Genomic DNA, 20,441 nt, shown 5'->3' with positions numbered 1-20,441 from the left:
GCATACACTGTAAATCTTTCCAAAAGCTTTATTGGGGACAGAGGGTATTTGCAGAATTATTATATAGGAATGAAAAGTGCTCTTTGTCAGCAATATTCATTTTCTCTTTGAGACTTCATTAATGGCGCACGAAAATGCAACACTGTGTACAGCATGTCATCCTAAAAGTGCAGCCAACCAGGAAGTGCTGTCTGTGCAGGTTTGCCAGACAAAGTTCATGTCGCTCGCTCTAACTTCATTTCTGCCCCATGTAAAACCAATGATGCAAAGAAATTCTCGAACTGGGTTATCCAGTAGCGATGCGTCAAACCTTGACATCCAACCTGGTCGCACAGTGCTCTGTACAACACAATAGACTGTCAATTAACTCCAATGTAAAGCCATTCATGCCAATAAGTCCCTGATGCTGTTTGAGTGGCGTTAAGTCAATGCAGTGCTTAGCCTAACCACAACCATTTCTTTACATGCCTAAACACACATTGACCCCAATATTGAGATTAGATTGCTAACCTTTCAGAAGTACTGTATTCTTGATGGCATTTTGGAGGCACTTGTCATGTTCAAGAAACCAATGTGAGATTATTTTACTGGCATGCTATTTTATCCTGCTGGAAGTAGCAACCAGAAGATGGTACACTGTCATCATACATGTAATCATGTAGGCTAATGTCCTTAAATGGTCTCCTAAGGTTTATAAATTGCGCCAAGGAAATAGCCTCCTCACCATTGCCAGGCAATATTTATCAATGCGTTCAAGTTATTTAATACCTGGCTGTTAGCTCAGTAATCATGAGCCACCAGACAAGTAACTCAATTTAGTTTCTTTTGGCCTTCATAGCTGTTCTTAACTGACTATAGTGCTACCCTGTATGGTGTCCTGTTACTAAAGCACATCTTGTCAACTTGTGACATGCGTTCCTCTCCATGACATTATACATTGTAGTTGCGTTACAATTGCCTTTTGTTCAACTCAAACCAGTCTGGAGATGATCCTCTGAACTCTGTAGTTAACAAGTCTTGGGGGATAGAGCCTTGGAGAAGTCCCATTCCGCCATACTTTGTACACAAGGATTGGATAAGCCTCACTTCTCTACCATAGCTGTTTCAGTATGGTACCATCTTTCTGACATTGACCTTGGTGTCAATCAAGTACAAGTCTGTTCCAAGCCTGTTAATTGAAACTGAAGGTGTAAAGCCCACACAATATGGCATTTTCTGCTTGCATGATAAGAGTATTTTCATCATTTTCTAACAATTGTCTGGAGACCCAAGAGATGGTTTGTTAAAATCACAGTTCATTAGCAGTTTGTAAAACAAATTTTGTTCCCTATTGTGATGCTCAATTCACACATAGATTAGAGCAGATTATCTTGACTACCATGCCTCATTGCTCCAAATTGCTACCATGTAATTGTCTGATTACATATTTGCATCTACAAGCAGTTCAATAGAAATATACAGTATAATTACGTAGCTAGTGGCTGTACTGTATATGCTTCAGAATCATATTGGTTTGATTTACTTATTTTATTTTTTCCCAATACCAAATAAAATTATTCCAAAAGTAAATCAATGACCAATAAGTGAACATGAAATAAAAAATAAAATAAAAACAACACTATCTGTCAAACGTTTGGACACTGTTTCTCATTGAATATCACTTGGAAGTGTGTCCAGACTTTTACATTGGTAGTGTATATGGATATTAATTATATTATAGGTTACTGTAAAAAAAAAAAAAATAATCTAAACTAAACTGAAACTAATATATATAATATCATCTTATTTTCTAATAAGATGCCACATGCTGAATGATAAAATATCTGTACACTGAGATGATTCATTTTTCTTTTTCGGGAAACTTTACTGGCAACAAAACACTTTCTTTCCTAGTTTTTAAGCTTCAGTCACCAGCAAGTGTTTTTGAACAAATCACGCACTGCTCACCCACTCACAACATTTCTGATATTCCCTCAAGCACTGTTTCCCTTCCTTGATAAGGAAACGGGAAGCCAAATGCTCCCCCCCCCCCCCCCCCCCCCCCCGAGTTCCTCATTATCCACTTCCACTAAATGACAGTAAAATGACCTTGAAATTCTTTGAGGGAGAAATCCCTTCCAGCTCAACCCAGGTCTGGCTCTGTCACTCAGTCAGTGCTCCAAACATCCCACAGCGACTAAACCTTTGAAAAATGTTCCCTTTGGAGACTGAATAAGCACCACCTTGTTAATATTCAAAAAAGATTTTTCCATGGCTCAGGCTTTAGAATGCTGCAAGTCAGCTGCTGCCTCCACTTCTCCGTCTGGCTGAGCCTCAATATACATCAGCAGGTCTGAGTCACGCGACGAGAGAGAGGCAGTGTGGGAGTGAAGGGATTGGGTGCATGATGATGGGGCTGACTGCATCCCTACCTCTCCTTTATAGGGCGGACAGGTTATTTTTGGAGCAACAACAGTGCGGAGATATATTGCCCCAATTCACATAAAGCTCACAACGGAGGCAGTGAAAACCAGCTATATGAGTGTGATTTATATTGATGGGATAAGCTGCGGTGCAGAGCGTTCACTCTTGGTAGGTCAGTTCGGTCAAGTCAGTTATGAGAATTTACGATTCATATCTTGAGAATTTTTTTTAAACGTTAATGAATATTTAATACGCCAGAGGATGAGTGTTTCATGCACCATTGGCCTCTGAGGCTGTTCAACACCTCAAGGCATGTTGATTGATTTTTTTATTTTTTTAAGTGGTCTTACCAATAAGAAAACACCAGCTGATGAGGAACACCACGGTTTCTGGTTGTATCCCAACATTTGGTCCTTATCTGCAAGCTTCAGGAGAAATGGATAACGTGAACGCGTTGTACAGACTGAACGCAATGTACGTATGTGTCCCTTCAAATGAAATTTTGTTTGATCGACTGGGAAGCGGACCTCGACATCCATTTGCAAATAAAATGTGGTGCGATTTGGGTCACTTCTACTTAAATGTGAATGCTACATAGACCAATGGCATGCACCAGTGTTACATAGTGACAACCATAGTAAAATCACAAATAGGTTACAATTAAGTCTCGTCTCAATTAGTGAAATCCTATCATATAAAATTCAACAAGGGTATGTATCGCAGCAGACAGCATTGTTGTTCGTGAAGTCTAGGTTTTGTGAAAAACAAAATGCTGTCAAGCAGGTTTGTTCATTTACTTTTGAATGGGCAGCTGTTGGTCTGATGTTTTAAGGTGCCATGTTGAATGCAAAGTGAAGCAGGGCCAAATGCGTGATGGTTTTTATTCGATCTGGACTAGAGAGCCAAATTAAAAGTGTGACCACATCCTACAAGCACAATTGTGTTTTTTATGTTTTGATACAAATGTATTCCCATTTTATACCACGGTAAAGGGATTTCCGATTTTGTTTTGTAGATGCTGATGTCACTGGCTCTATGTAATGCTCATCGGTTAAAGTCAGCAAAATGTGGACCATCTGCTTAGCCAGGTCTCACATCCGTTTACCCCTGCTGGGACGCTGTTCCCTGGGACAGGATAGCCTCTCAGCCTCCCCAAAACATATCACCTCTGCCACCGGTCCTGCTGCTCATACTTTCCATTCAATCATTGGCAGGAAGATAAGGGTTGATGTAACAGGCTCAACTGTGTGACGAATGTATTTACGTCTGAATGTGACTTACATCTGAATCAATTTATTAATCAATCAAGTACTGGGTGAGTGCTGCTACTCAGCAATCTCGGTATATCCTATTTAGATCATGAGGTTGGACCTTAAAGCAGTTCCAGTCAGAAGTGAACACAAAATATAGCCGATTTCCTCGATTTAATGTATGATTTGCCAAAGTTATGCTGAACTCGTTACAGGTAGTATAACCAATAAATACAGATAAATATCCATCCATCCTTCCATTTCCTTTATCTATCCTCATTAGGGTCACGGGTGAGATGGAACATTTCCCAGTTGACTTTGGGCGAGAGGCAGAGTACACACTGAAATTGTCACCAGCCAATAGCTGGCACAGCCATTCACACTCACATTCACACCTCTGGACAATTTAAAGTATTCAATTAAACTAACATACAAGTTTACGGAATTTGAGTATCCGAAAAAAATACAGATCCATATGGATGTCGTCATTGTTGTGTGATATCAGACTTCTGGATCTCATCAACACCAAAATACGTAGGAATTCTGACATATACAGTAGGCCTTTCATTTCACTTATCCTCGTTGGAGGTTGGGTATTTCCAATGTCCTCTTCGTTACTCGTCTTCCTCTTGACCTCAACCCTACGAACACCTCTGTTCTGTTCCCAAATGTGGGATGCACCAGAACAGAAGATGAGGTCCAACATCAATTACCTCACAAATTATTTTCTGGATGAATGAACTCCCATATTTTCTTCCATTTTTTTTTTATCCAAACCAATACATTGTATAACAGGAGACTATATCTCAGTTTACAGTTGAAGGGGTTTGATGGAAAAATAATTGTTTATAACGCAATTATTTGTTTGTCAAAAAAACATTTATAAATGTTTTTTTGACAAACAAATATCAGTAATGGAATCTGCCTTCAGGTCAGTTTTGGCTCCTGAGTTTTCATATTAGAAGTCTGGCAAAGTGCTAAGTAATTATTTGTTGCCCCCTGTTGCTCACTGAAAATGGTCTTCAATTGCATCAGTATTGACTTCCATGTCTCCAATGGAATGAAATAGCGGAATTATCTCACACCGCTCCAAAAGATTACCTTTTCCTTCTCAACAGTTTTGGCTTCTCCAACTTACTTTGCTTCTTTGGAAATATTAGATTTGACAGATTAAACAAAGAGCAGGGTAAACACAATTATTGTACAAAAAAAAGAAAAAAAAGGGTGGGAGCGCTAAGACAATAGAGGCTAACCACAGCCCTCCTAAAGGGTGAATGATATATCATTTAGATTTTTATCATAACCGTGTTATTGCTTTACTTTAAACATGTCGCTGAAGCATTGCATTACGATATTCCCTCAAGTGTCATATCACCGTGGCACACAGCTGGCCTGGGAACGCCTCGGGATCCCCTCGGAAGAGCTGGAGGAAGTGGCTGGTGAGAGGGAAGTCTGGGCGTCCCTGCTAAAGCTACTGCCCCCGCGACCTGACCTCGGATAAGCGGTAGAAAATGGATGGATGGATGGAATTCAGCATCTGTAATTTACAAGAATTAGTCTTGTGCCCTCTGCTAATCTCCCTCCGCTCTCTTTGGATATCACTATCGTTATTATCCACTCGCTTATCAATGGCGCTGTAAATCAAAATGGTATATGAACATTAACATGTAAGACATTTTGAGATCGGGGGGTGACAGACAACATGTTGTCTCAGGCAACAATTTATGGCAAAAAATAAGAGTAAACAAATGGTAAGTGGCCAAAGGTGCTTATTTTTTTCAATTGCAGATGTATCTATTAGGAGGTAGGAGGTATCTATTAGGGGTGAGCCCTTTTCAAATACAACTAATGATTAAGGAAAAGATAAAGAGGACTACCATATAGGAATGCCTGGGTGTAAAAAATAAGTTATAATTACAGTAAGTTAGCTGCCCAGAGCATAAACATAGCTGCATACAACATTTTTGGCAGAGTTCGGGTTTTGGTGGCAAGAAAGAAAAGTGGAGGACATCAGTGCAGGGGAAAAAGGGAGGCAAGGCATGACGAATCTCAAAAAAAGGCTTATTTTCAAAAACACAAGAGCCAAACAAAGCCCACGGAAAACTAAATAATAAAAAAGTCTCAAAAAACAAGGTTCAAAGTAACAAAGAAACACTCGGAGTAAGCTGACCACTCTGTAAAACAAAACATGACAAGAGTCACACGACTTACAGCGAGACACCACAAATGACAATGATCCGACAAGGACTGAAAGAAACCAGGTAGCTAAATAAAAGCAAACTGACGAGACAACGTGGAACAACTGGACAAGACGTGAGTGGCTGGAGGGAGCTGATTGGTTGACACAAGGTAGAGGGCTGACGAGAACAGCTGGAGACAAAACCTAACGAGCAGAACAAGACTTTCACATTGTCAAGGAAGACAGTCGGAAAACATGACATGGAATACAAGAAACGAAATAGGTTAGCAAAAGAGTTATAACAGGCTCACCAGTCAACTCTCTAATGTACGTGTGTGAACGACAGCATTTATGAATTGAGGTAATCATAGTTACTACATATTTGTTTCCTCTATTTGAGGGAGGTGCCTCTTTGGTTCAAACAGATGATGTAAGTGGTTACTAATAGTGTGAATGCTGAGAGCATTCACACAATTAGTAATTATTCTTCACCAAAATTCTTTATTATTCTGCCGTTTTTTTCACCATTCACTGCTTCCACATTTTTCATCCGATTCACACCATTCCAACTTCAACATGTTCCAGAAATTCACGCGAGGGGTGCTTGTATTTTTCTCATTCAAATATTACCCTCATTTTACACCCAAATATTTCCCATTCATTCCCATTGAGACATTCAGCAAAATTGTTCCACGATTCCCATTCCACTTTCAAAACATTCCGCTCATTCAGTTCTTCTTCAAAACACATTCCCACATTTCCAGTTTACCCACATTCCACATTTTTCATCCACATTTCACATCTTCCCACATAAAAATACATTTTCCCACATTCCGCCATATTCTACCTTATTTCCTCCCTCCTGCTTCAACATTTCTTGACCGATTCAAACCTTTCCAAACAAAATATTTCCCACAATCCCCAACTTCCCCAAAATTCCACATATTTCCACATTCAAATACCCAGATTTTTCCCACATTATGACAAATTCTAAATTTTTCCCTCCTTCTTCCACATTTCTTGACCTATTCAAACCATTTCAACAACAATATATTTTTCACACTCTCCTCATTACCAAAATTCCACATTTTTCACATTGAAATACCCACGTTTTTGCCACGTTAATACAAATTCTAAATCTTTCCCTTCTTCCACATTTCTTGACTGATTCAAACCATTCCAACAGCAATATATTTTTGACATTCCCCACTTTCCCACATTACCCAAATTCCGCATATTTCCACATTCAAATACCCACAATTTTCCCACATTGAGACAAATTCTATATTTTTCCCTCCTTCCACATTTCTTGACCGATTCAAACCATTCTAACCTCAAACTGTTCAGCTCATTTCACTTCCTTCCATATCATTCAATATTATTCCACATTATTGCATATCATTTTATATTATTCAACATCCTTCTATATCATTCCATATGATTCAATACCATTCCACTTGATTTCATTCAGCATTCACGCACAATTTTTCCAGAAATCTAGTTGGGGTATGGTGTCAATTAGAGAGAGGGTGACATGATCCTGTTTACCAAAATAAAAAGCTGACTCTAAAATTCACATCATGGCTCATCAATGTTATCAGCAAGCCCTAAATCGAAACCAAACTATTTCATGGAAACACTCTCTTTGCTGTAGGGGAGGTGTATTTTTTTTATATTGGTGTTGGTATGTACCCTAAGAATCCTCTTTGTGTTGTATGTGTAATCATCTACAAAAGAACATATGTTCACAAGGCTTGTGTGGTGACCGTAAGTAAGCTAAATTGAGTTTCCTCTGTAACATACCTGCTCTTCCATCATGTTGCTACAGTAGGCTTTGTTAACGGTCTCATATTCATCACTACTGCTGCGCTAAGAGCTCTGCAGAGATATCCTGTAGTTGCCCGCCTGAGTGTCTAGGCACAGGCCTGTGGTATAGCCATGACTCCTTTTTTATGCACCCGTCACTCAAGATGGATTGGTGCAAAGCTCATACGGCTAAAATTATTGTCAAGGTTGAATGAGAATTCTAAAAATGTGACGGTAGCATATAAAGGAACAATCACTAGGAGACGAGAACTAAGCTACTGGAGATTTTAACTCAAAGTACAAAGGCTTTATATTGCACCCCCTTTTGATGTCAGACTGGCCTGATGCTAAACCTATGAAATCCTCTGGTCTCAGAGGAACTAATTGACTTGCAAACAACAAGACGGTTGAACTTTCCAGTGACGAGCGTGTTGGATATTGAACAACGATCACTGGCATCACTGCTGGTCAACAATCAATCACGCCAGCACCAAAGCAAAGGTGAGCGGTGGAGCGAGCAGACACTTAAGTAGAGCTGGGCTCAGTGTCTTCTTAATGGCGGTTAGGGCTCTTGCCTGTGATGAGTCTTAACCTCCTCTGATGATAGGTTCTCTTTGAAGCCATACAGTGTCAAAAAATGTGGCTTAAAATAGGATTTATGTTGGAATTAGCTCTGCCAGTGAGACTATTAATTATCCACAGAATTAATAAGTGTGCGACTGAAGCGCAATTAATAATACAGTATATACCCCAACGGGGGAAGAAGACAGTTTGCAAATTAACCATCCGTTCATATCTCCAGCCTATGAGAGCATATGGAGGGCCTGATTAGTTGCAGTGAAATCTCTCAGCTTTGTTTTTTAATATTTCATGAAGGCGCTCAATTCAAAGCTCTTTTTGCTGGAAGCTTGGTGATACTAAGAAGCTTTCTGCCTCTCACTGGCGATATCAAAGATGAGTTAAGGTCATTCATGTCAGGTTGCAGTCATCCGCCCACCGTGTTGACCAAGTTGACTTGACAGTTGTACATAAGCCTTGATCTGATGTGGCAAACAAAAGACGGGATGCGCACATACCATTGCAACAAGCGCAGAATACTAATATAGCCTTGCCTTCCTTGCAGATCCTAGTCTCAGGTTTAACCTTGCTGCTAGCGGAGCGAGCGTCCCACTTTATCAGGAACCACTACACGACGGTACCGAGTGAAAGTGTGCTTTGACGCGGATGATAAACTTCTCATTAACCTTCAGGAAATTAAACGAAACCTCGATTTAATTAGATAAAGATAGTGTCACTGCCGCTTTTCCTCCGAGATGAAACACAGCCTCCCTTGGGTGAGGGCTTGAGATAGAAAAGGTTCTGTAAAAGGCCCTAAGAAAGGAATGATGTTTTTAATCCAATGTGGCTGCACTTTTAGCAGCCAAATGCACAGCTGGATTCTACAAAATGTATCAGCCAAAGTAATTGCATTGTAATATAAATGGGATCGGTGTGCTAAAAAATTGACATCATTAAGTATGGCAGCATGATTTCTAGCCTGATTAAAGCCACATAATAGGATAGCTGGGCAGTATTGTCCCTTAGACAACTGCGGAGTGACCTGAATGCATTATGCCCACCTGAACAGATGGAGACAAAAACCACTAAGCAATGACACCAAACTTCCCCTCGCCTCACTTTTCTTAGCGTGGGTCGACTGCTAATGGGATGAGAAGGCGGTGCTTCTTGTGTAAATGCCAAGCTTGCTGCGGTTTTATCCTGACAATAAATGAATTAAAGAACAGTATGCTGGTCATTAGGCTATTTTGGCGGTGTTATTATTATAGAATGATACATTTTCCATCACCAAAGTTTGCAGTCTTCCTGTTTACTTTTTCCATTTCGATTTCTGCGGCAACCTGTCGAGGCTGCAAACATGTTGGGTCTAAACCAAGTAAATCTTTTGTGAGCTGCCTATTTCCGAAAATTTAAGGAAGTCGTTCTGAATTTTGCCGATATGTTACATAATACTACCCTTTCACAGAGTTTCTCTGTGACCATGACTTGCCAGCTCGGCTGGGTGAAGATCTGCCATTTTCAAGCAACATAGAATTAGAATCACTGTCATTTCAAAGCACTGCCTCCATGAGTGATGCGGAAAGTGCAATTGCTGCTTTTACCGTCTTTATCGGCTCACTTTTTTCTTCCCACACTGCCACTTCAGTAGCAGATTGGATGAGCAGTGGCTCATTTGAATGAGATCGGATCACCCCTTCAAAATAGACTTTCAGATTTCATCTATCCATTTATTTTCTATAACACATCTTCATTAGGGTAGCGGGTTATCCCAACTGACTTTGCTGCCGGTCAACTGCGGAAGCTGATTTCAGTAAGGCTTAAAAAGAGGGTGAAAAGCATACTGTTCTTGATTATTGGGGTATTTCGACAAAATCTTTAACAAATTAACACATTGTAACATGCTTATCTTAGCTACTTTGCACTTTTTATATTATCTAGTTTAGAAAATGGCATGTTTAAAACTAAAGTGTTCTTCGGATGGCTTTAATATCTGGAGTAGAGCAAACACTGTTCACAAATATTAATGCAAAGACATTTTTGTCTCTCTATGTACATAAACTTTCAGTTGCCCAAAGAAAATAAGAAAACTTTGAGCAAATTCAGCCAGCTTGATAGCATGATTGTCCAAAGTATAATCTTCATAGTCACAAAAACAATATAGTTATAAGGAATTTTGCTGCTGTTGTTGGTCCCAGTCGCAACTACTGTATTGTTGATAGGATCTAGCCCTTGAACTGCATTGAAATATGCCCCGCGTTAAGTCTTTAATGCATTGCTATCTTACTGAGCTGGCATGGCTGTCACGGCTGAACACTTTGACTGGAAATAATAGAAGCCCGCAGCTACAGTGCATCTGCATAATGGCATCATATCAGCTCGGTGTCGTGGCAGCAGCCAGCTCTTTGCAGGCTGGTCACATGCATCCTCTCATCTTCTTCGTGCTGGTATAATCGCGGTAGGGGTTCCTCCTCCCTTCTGTCCCACGGACACAACGCTCACACTCATGCGGCACAAAGGTGGAAGCCGAGGCATGGCTGAAGAAGTAACCATGAAATGTACACGCAAAGAAAGCGAGAGCGTGCACGCAGACGTGCACACGCTGTGGCATTTAAGCTCTCGCTGTGCCTTAGAGGACATGCTCTAATATTCTCCACCCATCTTTCTCTTCAGCTGCTCTCATTCTGTCTCTGCCACGAGCCATTTTCTGCTACCTCTTCATGCTCGTCACATCCACTGGGGGCTTCTCTCAAATATTCCCTCATCCCTCCATCTCCCGCCATTATCGCCGGCTTTTTATCTCCTCTCACCTCTCGTGGCCTCACTTCAGTTCTTTTTGCCATTTTGGAGTCTTCGAAAAACTTTCAAGGTCATGACCGCACAATTGATGCCTGAGAATGGGAAACGTTTGAATCCTAGGATGCTATTGAGGGAGGTTGACCTTTCCTTCAAGTGTCTAATGCATCTTTTTCCCAACCTTATGATTCTGACCTAAAGTAGCTCCCGGTTCCATTTTCCAGACCAGACCAGCACTAGTGGCAAATAATCGCAGAGAGCTGGCTGGTAGTGTCCCCAAATTGGGCGAGATGAAGTGGGGGCCTGTCCTGTTCTCAGCGTCGAACACCTTAATGGAAAATCTAGAGCTTTTGTAAAACTAGGATTAATTCTTTTAGTGTCAAAAATTGGCAATGTTTATCCAGTAGTAGAAGTGCCTTGGTGTCTGAAAGAAATCAGTCTTAACAGGAAAATAGCCTGGAGTTCAGCTGGGCTGATCTCAGAGAATTTATTCCACAAAGCAGAAAAAGCTTCTGAGTATCTCCATGCAGCGGCTTAATGATCAAAGCATGGGCGGCTCATGCCGACATTCTAGCTCGGACTCCTCCAAACCTTGTGTAAAGTTTGCATGTTGTCCCCATGCTGAAAGTGAATTTCCAGCTAGTTGCCGTAACAAAGGTGCTGACGCAAGATCTGGAACTTGTCCCTCGGGCAGAACACCACTGCTCTTCAGGAGTAGCAACTTTTGCTGTTCATTGTACATGACTAATAAAGTACATATATCGATTTACCTTTGAGTGTTTGATGCAAAGTCATACCATTTGGTATCCACTCTCTTTGAGAAGTAATGGAAAACAACCTGGACATTGTTATACGTCAATTTTAGCCGAGTAAATTAATGCTGAACATTGTTAACGATTTTTGTGTTGCGTTGTTTTAGACTTTGTTTTATTATTTAATCATGCAGCAACACAGCACACACAGCATATCTTGAACGTGAATAAATGATACCGATGGAGTAACTTTTAGAGGAGAGCTTGTCCTGGCTGCCTGGTTCTACCATGTTCCCCTCACCCCCACCCCATCTCTGGCTCACAGATGCTCATTTTAGAGACAGTCATCTTGTCAGACCTGAGAGGCTTCCCTCCTCACCGGGCCGCTGCGCCATCTCGCGCATCAATCACGGGTACTGTTTCTGAGGTACAACAATAAGTGGCCGTCTGTCTCATCGAGGCCACCGGGGTTAAAAGAACCAAATTGCTGTGGTCCAACTATAATGGTCGCTTTATATGATGGTATTGGTGTCGGGCTTGGATAGTAATGTTATGCCACTTGTATCTGTGATCTTGTTCTTTCGGTCACGACCCACAGCTTGTGACCATAGGTGAGGGTAGGAACGTAGATCGATCGGTAAATCGAGAGCTTCGCCTTTCGGCTTAGCTCCTTCTTTACCACAACGGATCGTTACAAAGTCCGCATCACAGCAGACGCTGCACCGATCCGCCTGTCGATCTCCCGTTCCATTCTTACCTCACTCGTGAACAAAACCCCAAGATATTTGAACTCCTCCACTTGGGGCATCCCCGACCCAGAGAGGGCACCCTTTTCCGACTGAGGACCATGGTCTCAGATTTGGAAGTACTGATTCTAATCCCAGCCGCTTCACACTTGGCTGCGAACCGCTCCAGTGAGAGTTGCAGATCACGGCTTGATGAAGCAAAAAGCAGAGATGCAATACTGAGGCAACCAAACCGGACCCTTTCTACTCCTCGGCTGCACCAAGAAATTCCGTCCATAAAAGTTATGAACAGAATCTGTGACAAAGGGCAGCCTTGGTCGAACCCTCACCGGAAACGAGTCCGACTTACTCCCGGCAATGCGGAACAAACTCTGACACCGGTCGTACAGGGACCGAACAGCCCGTATCAGGGGGTTCGGCACCCCATACTCCCGAAGCACTCCCCAAACCCCCAGAGGGACAATTTAGACCTGTAATTTAAATACTGTGATACCATGATATTTTTCCTCATTCATATCATACCATCAGAATCTGATCCCGGCCCATGCCTAAGGACAATTGTGTGTATTGAGGAGACAAAACACTTTAAAGGCTTTAGTGCTTGTGACTAATGTCTTCTATTAACAGCACCATGCCATTTCCCAATCACGCCCCTCCAGGTCATGTGAGCATTGAAGTCCCCCAGCGTGAGCGCTCTCCAGCACCCCCTCCAAGGACTCCAAAAAGGGTGGGTACTCTGAACTGCTGTTTGGTGCATAGGCACAAACAACAGTCAGGACCCGTCCCCCCACCCGAAGCCGGGGTGAACCCCAATGTACAGGCGCTGAGCCGGGGGGCAATAAGTATACCCACACCTGCGAGGCGCCTCTCACCGTGGGCAACTCCAGAGTGGAAGAGAGTCCAACCCCTCTCGAGAGGACTGGTACCAGAGCACAAGCTGTGTGTAGAGGTCAGTCCGACTATATCTAGTCGGAACTTCTCGACCTCGCACACCAGCTCGGGGTCCTTCCCTGCCAGAGAGGTGATGTTCCACGTCCCTAGAGCCAGCTTCTGTAGCCGGGGATCGGATCGCCAAGGTCCCTGCCTTCGGTCACCGCCCGGCTCACAATGCACCCGACCCCTATGGCCCTTCTCACAGGTGGTGGGCCCATGGGAAGGGGGACCCACGTTACCCTTTCGGGCTGTGCCCGGCCGGGCCCCCTGGGTGCAGTCCCGGCCACCAGGTGCTCGCCTTCGAGCCCCACCTCCAGGCCTGGATCCAGAGGGGGGCCCCAGTGACCCGCATACGGGCAAGGGAAAATATTTTCCTCTGTTTTGCATCATCATAGAGGTATTTAGAGCCGTGCTTTGTCTGGTCCCTCACCTAGGACCTGTTTGTCATGGGTGACCCTCCCAGGGGCATAAAGCACCAGACAACTTAGCTCCTAGGATCATTGGGACATACAAACCCCTCCACCACGATAAGGTGACGGCTCATGGAGGGGACAACATTGTTAGTTCTTGAAAAAAAAATAAAAAATAATATTCCCTGTGGCATCTTTTACTCTACTTCAGATGGCGGCATTCTTTATTTGTGGAATAGAAGCAACATACAAACTCCACACAGGTACGGCTTGATTTGAACCCTGCTTCTCAGAACTGTGAGGCAGATGTGCTAACCAGTCGTCCATCGTGCCGCCCATATAAAATATAATCAGACATACTTCACTTATTTTGTAGTATGAAATGTTAGAAAATGCTAGATGAAGTGATATTACTCAAACAGAGAAGAGTAATCAGCTATAGTAGGTATGAGAAAAACTGATCCATTTATTATGAAACAATGGGTTACATAAAGTAACTGTAAAAATAAGAATGTACTACCATTGAATAAAATAAATAAAAATTCTATTAAGAAATCATAAAAAATAATAAAAATATATTTAAATTGCTACATAACCACTGCTTAACTTAAACATGAGCATATTCTACATTTGAATAGATTTAACAACTGGTGACTAATTGGGAGATGGCGTCTATTAGCAGGAATGCCACAATTTGAGAAAGTACTGCTGTCGTTGTGCACTTTAGCATTTCATGTGTCGCTTGTTAGCGGACCAAAAGTGTTATTCCACTTTGCATTGCAGTCTGGCCATTGTTTTCTGCACTTTGTTGTTTGCTCCTCTCATTCGTTATGAGTTGTTGTGTGGCTGTCGGCATATAATTGGACCTTCTTTGCTTGACAGTTATGCATAATTAAAATGCTTTACTTGGGAGAGAATCACAGAGTTAAGCTTTAGCATTCAAAGAGAAACCAAATCCAGCACTTTAACAGCCTGGGAACCTATTGTCATTAAACAATTTGATTCAAAGGGAATTACTTTAACTTTCGCAAAGATGTACTTATTATGGAATAGGAACTATTTGTTAAAACCAACAACGGCACTCTGCTATCAGCTGGTATGTTTGTGCTTTATGTGTTGCACAGCAAGAATTGGCAGTTGAAGGGCTGAGTTATGCCCGCGTGTGCCCGGAATACAAAGTGTGCTTTTCCTAACAGCGTTGTCAGGACATTGCTGGACCTTGTGTCTCCAGCCTCTTGCCATTTCAAGATGTGTGTGTGCTGATACACACCATCAAGATTTAATGGAGGTTTCATTAAAAGGGGGGCGGGGGGGGTGATTGTCTATTGTGTTTCTGACAGTATACTGATGATGTAGTAGTATTTGTTCTGGAAAAAAATCCAAATAACAACACACACAGAATGGAAGCGGTGCAAAGACTGTGACGATTTAATGAGAGCACAGCCGTCTCTCCGTACCCGCTGAAAATCAGCATGTATTGTTAACAAATATTGGAATAATTGATTTAAATACTGTTTCACTTAATTATTTCCATAAAAAAACACATTTGCAGCCTTATTAGGTTACCATAACATGACATACATCCCTAAATGTGCAGTTTGACACCACTGCAAACTATAACCACAGCAATACTACAAATACATGGTTTTACATCAGCACAATGACCCCTAGTACATGCTTCAATTATCCATCCATTTTCTGAGCCGCTTCTCCTCACTAGGGTTGCGGGCGTGCTGGAGCCTATCCCAGCTGTCATCGGGCAGGAGGCGGGGTACACCCAGAACTGGTTGCCAGCCAATCGCAGGGCACATAGAAACAAACAACCATTTGCACTCACAGTCATGCCTACGGGCAATTTAGAGTCTCCAATTAATGTATGTTTTTGGGATGTGGGAGGAAACCGGAGTGCCTGGAGAAAACCCACGCAGGCACGGGGAGAACATACAAACTCCACACAGGCGGAGCTGGGGATTGAACCCGGGTCCCCAGAACTGTGAGGCTGACGCTCTAACCAGTCGTCCACCGTGCCGCCTACGCTTCAATTAGTTATAAATAATGTAAATGCTCACACACATTGCAAAACCATAGACTAAAAACAGAGCACACCAGAAGAGCACAATGTCAATAGGCACTGACACATCATCATGATGCATCCATCCATCCATTTTCTGTACCGCTTTATCCTCACAAGGCACAAATTGTTTAATTCTTTACATTGTATTTAATCATGTTATTAATGTATTTTTTTATAAAGTACAATACTGTAAGTGCTATATATATTTTTTTAAATTTAAAAACATTACAACATTTGTTGTTGGTGTTTTTTTGTGGAGCTGGATTGGAGTAATCGCATAACAATTCCATTTCAATGAGGGAAGATGATTTGAGATAAGAGTGTTTTGAGTTACGAGCACTCGAGTCTTGGAACGAATAAAACTCGTAAGTCAAAGCACCCACTGTATTTGTATACAAGCCATTAAAAAGGTAAATTTGACATATATCCCTTTTAACTGTCTTTTGAATGATACTGAATCTATGACAATAAATGCCATTATAACGGGTCGTTCCAGTCCCACCATTTCCCATCTATTAGTTGTGCAGTTGTACTTAATAGTAGCCGGTGAGCATTTTCTTCAGTGTTTCCATATTTAGAAAAATCAAATCAAACCAGAGCCAAGAATTTGGCTTTGAAAGCTTCTAAAAATCTGGCTGACGCATCAATCATCAATCTCTTCTGTAGTGCCTCCCCACTGAGCCAGTCTGGAATAATAAACAAGTGTACACTGATGGGCACTACTTCCGACAAAGAGCTCACATTTATCCAAAATTGTATTCTAAGCTTTTTATTTTTTCCCCTTGGCCCACACTACTGCTCCTACTCCATTGTACTTTCTGTTTGTGCCCTTTTAACCTTGAGAAGCTCTGAAAATTAGCATACAAATCACATCACTATTGAGCTACAGTATGTTATGCAGCCCAGGCTTTGAATGTTACCAAAACTCACAGTTCTATTTTTATTATTTATATCAGCTGTAGAATGAACCACTCGTCACAAAAAAATAAAATAAAAAATCCTCTCGAATGTACTCCCTGTGTGGCATGGTGCTGTTAATAGAAGACATTAGTCACAAGCACTAAAGCCTTTAAAGTGTTTTGTCTCCTCAATACACACAATTGTCCTTTCTTTATTGTTTACTGAATCCCCTGAAATAGATGTGTGGCTCTAAAACAAGACATCAGGCTAGTAATTACCTTGTTTTTGGTGCATGTATTCAGTCACCAAAGCCTGTTTCACAAGTGTGTTTCGCTTAGCCTTATTGAATTTGGTAGGTATGTCCGTCACGACTCGAATCACAAGAAATTCTCAAGAACCCGTGCTCAAAAATGCACCGGAAGTCAGCCATTTTGGTTTTGAAAATATAAATATAGCATGGGATGCACAAATGAAAGCTAAGTCTAGCGTTATTAAGAAGACGTAAACATCTTCTCAGAATCCTTATGACGTTTGTTCCGACCGCGGCATAGGAGCACCCACGGAATCTCGTCACACGTAAATCTGTACGCTGATGATGACAAGTGCATTTATGACAGCTGCTATTTTCATTTTTCATATCTGATTTTTATCTGTGAGGGGGATGCCCCATGCCTTAAAATACACTTATAGGTTTCCCCTTTTGTAGTGGTGCTTGCACAACATGTGTGCGATAGAGGGATGGGGGATGGTGAGGAGAGCTCTTCACAGCTGAATAACTAGGTCAGTTTAATATGATGATGCGTCTTATCTCCTCGGCTCGTCGCTGGCTTTTTAGCGAGCGACCACAATGGCGAGCGTCAATTGTTCTTTCTCCTCCGGTCCGTCTCTTCCTCAACCCACAGTGACCTTTATACTCAGGAGCACATCAACTAATGTCTGGTGTAGGATGCTTCGTCTCAAATGAAAGAGAGGGAAGGAGAAACATTTTGTCTTTGGATGGTTAAACCATTTCAAAACATCCAGGCACTCATTGATACTGTACAAAGCATATTAGATCTTTTACACTGAGGTTGTTGACAGTCCTCACAAAATAATACTTACATCGCTCTTAATTTTCTTACCCACTGTTTATTGTATTTGTGATGTCCACAAAATGTTGTGATGTATAGTATAGTATCGTATAGTATAGTATAGTATAGTATAGTAGCCTATATAGCTTAAAAAATATGTCTGTCAGATGAAATTTATTGGGATTCATATGACTGCGAATACTCATTGCAGTTTATTTGGATATTATTTGGAGTATTCACATTTCACATTCAAATCAGACGATTACCGATAGATTTCTGTAATCGGGAATAACAATTTTTTTTACAATATTATTGATAAACAATTTTTTTTGTCTGGTGACTTTCTATTTCTTTATTTAGTTAGATTTTTTTAGATTTAGTTAGATTTGATCATGTTCAGAAGATTAAGATACGATATTCGTCTATATTTGGCTTTGCATATTGTGATTTTTTTTATTTATTACCGGTCTGTCAGTGATGATGCACAATCTTTGAAATAACTGGCAATGCGTAAATGTATGATATTCAGATACAGACATAACAATGTCTTTTTATCTCATTGCAATCAGAATTTGAGGCTTTTTATGATAGCGGTTTTTTTTTCCTTGTCATATTTTTCTGACATATGACGATATGTAATTTTGATCACCAAAGGATATCAGGTGACATTTATACTATTGGGATTTAAAGGATAAATATGCAATTTGTCAAAACTTAGTATGAACTGAAGGTATTCTATTATTAAAATGATCTCTGACAGAAAAAATGGTTTCAAGAAACCACCATACCAGAATAAAAACAAACCAATCAGAGACAGACGGCGTGATTTAAGAGGCGTCAATCATTTCTCATGAACTCGCTGGCACACTCATAGCAGGCACACAAAGGTTGTACAGTCCAAAAAATAAAACTCCAAACCGATAACATAGTGTTATAGTAACACTCTTTTGTGAATAAGGTGCTTTTCTTGGGGGAAAAAAAGCAACATGTCAGCAAGAGGCCATGGGTGTGTGCAGTAAGTGAGCAAGGCCATTTTTGTATCGTAATTTAAGCAGGACCAAGGGAGCACGCCTCAGGTGGCAGAGAGTAGCGGCCTAGAGAAAATTGGTAGTTTGATTCCCAGTAGTTCCCAGTTCCATGTGACATATACAAAGATAATTGTTGTTAATGATTATAATGCATTGTAATGCTTCCAATTGATGACCCCTTTCTTCCCATAACTACGTAGATTACTGTATTCCTATATCAATAATATGACGTGGAGCTTCCTGGTCATGTTTATTTGAAGAAGCACTTAAGAAAAAAAACCTCACAACATAGGCACAAATGTGGTTCCTTTTGTCATGTGGCCACAACTTCAATGCGCACTCAGTATTAGCAGGGCTGTCAGTTTTGCAGATGGACAGCTTGATATGTTTTTTTTTTCTTGGGTGACAGTGGGTCCCTTTTGCTTTTACGGATGACACAACATCTTTGGGATCCTGTTGTGCCATCCACTAGCTTCCTAATCGCCCTTTTCATCCAAGATCCTGACGCTTTCATCTTGAGCCTCCCATCATCTTTTGTGTGGGAAGTCAATGACTTGTTGTGCTTGTGAGGGTCATTCTGCCCTGCGCAACTACGATCCCGAGGATGGCCATCATGCTGCATTCAAGCGGCTTAAATCCATTAAAAATGCAAGCCAAGTGCTTAATACCTCTAGCACAATGCGTCAGGTCAATCTTAAGGGCCATTGCATGAAAGTAATCAAGCTCCGTCATCGATAATGAATGGTACAGTTTGGCAGCACAGTGTGCTTCTATTGTTGGAGGGGCTGAATAGGAAACTATTGTGCATCACAACCCTCTTCAGCTGTTTGTACGATGATTGCACTGACATCGTGGGGATGATGAGAGCGCTAATTTGGGTAGGAAAAAGATTTTTCAAGGCCTGGTTGGATGTTGTACTGCTAGTTGCATCACCTTACATTACCCTCTCTTTGTATATATATACATATATATATATATATTATATATAGTATCTGAAACATTATACAGTCACACGTTTAATCCAGCAGCGCAATTATCGTTATGTCAACACTTGATAGCCCCTCAAAGCACTTCTTCTCAGGGCTCCTGATAATGACAGTGCTTTATGTGTGCGATTCAACTGGCAGGACCCTGGCAGCATTCAATACACTGTATTTGCTGACGTAAAGGTGAGCATTCATTATTTAGAGCCGACTTTTTTAAGACGTCCGTCAGTCTGCAACCCGAACATGAAAAGACGATGTTTAATTACATGTCGTGTCGACAGAATATGAACGTAACATCCTGATGTGCATGTGAATCATTTTCTCTTCTCTTTTTGTCTCCTCAGGTGGTGTTAGTATTTGCACTCAGCATCGGGGCCCTTGGAATATACTTTATAGACTCCTCAGAGTAAGTATGTCGAATTTCCTTGGAGATATTTAGAATGATATTCCCTACTCAAGAAAGCCATGCTAAGTAAAATAGACATGACTTGCGTTGACAGTGCCCTACATACTGTGTGTGAATCATATGTGAAGTCTCTGAAATGCAAACGCT

At 41.3% G+C, this 20,441-nt stretch overlaps 1 protein-coding gene across 24 annotated transcripts in view; it reads left to right on the top strand.

Moving 5' to 3' along the window:
- Positions 1-20,441, top strand: part of kcnma1a (potassium large conductance calcium-activated channel, subfamily M, alpha member 1a) — a 191,139-nt gene that overhangs the window by 70,453 nt on the left and 100,245 nt on the right. For all 24 annotated transcript variants that reach the window (XM_061790796.1, XM_061790798.1, XM_061790797.1 and 21 more), the window contains exon 3: positions 20,233-20,294. In XM_061790796.1, the coding sequence (XP_061646780.1) occupies positions 20,233-20,294 (62 nt within the window). The remainder of the gene's footprint in view (positions 1-20,232; positions 20,295-20,441) is intronic.

This window comes from Phyllopteryx taeniolatus, chromosome 11 (assembly GCF_024500385.1).
Source record: "Phyllopteryx taeniolatus isolate TA_2022b chromosome 11, UOR_Ptae_1.2, whole genome shotgun sequence".
Taxonomy (NCBI): Eukaryota; Metazoa; Chordata; class Actinopteri; order Syngnathiformes; family Syngnathidae; genus Phyllopteryx; species Phyllopteryx taeniolatus.
The sequence above is the reverse complement of the archived record's forward strand: the minus strand, read 5'-3'. Positions and strand labels throughout refer to the sequence as shown.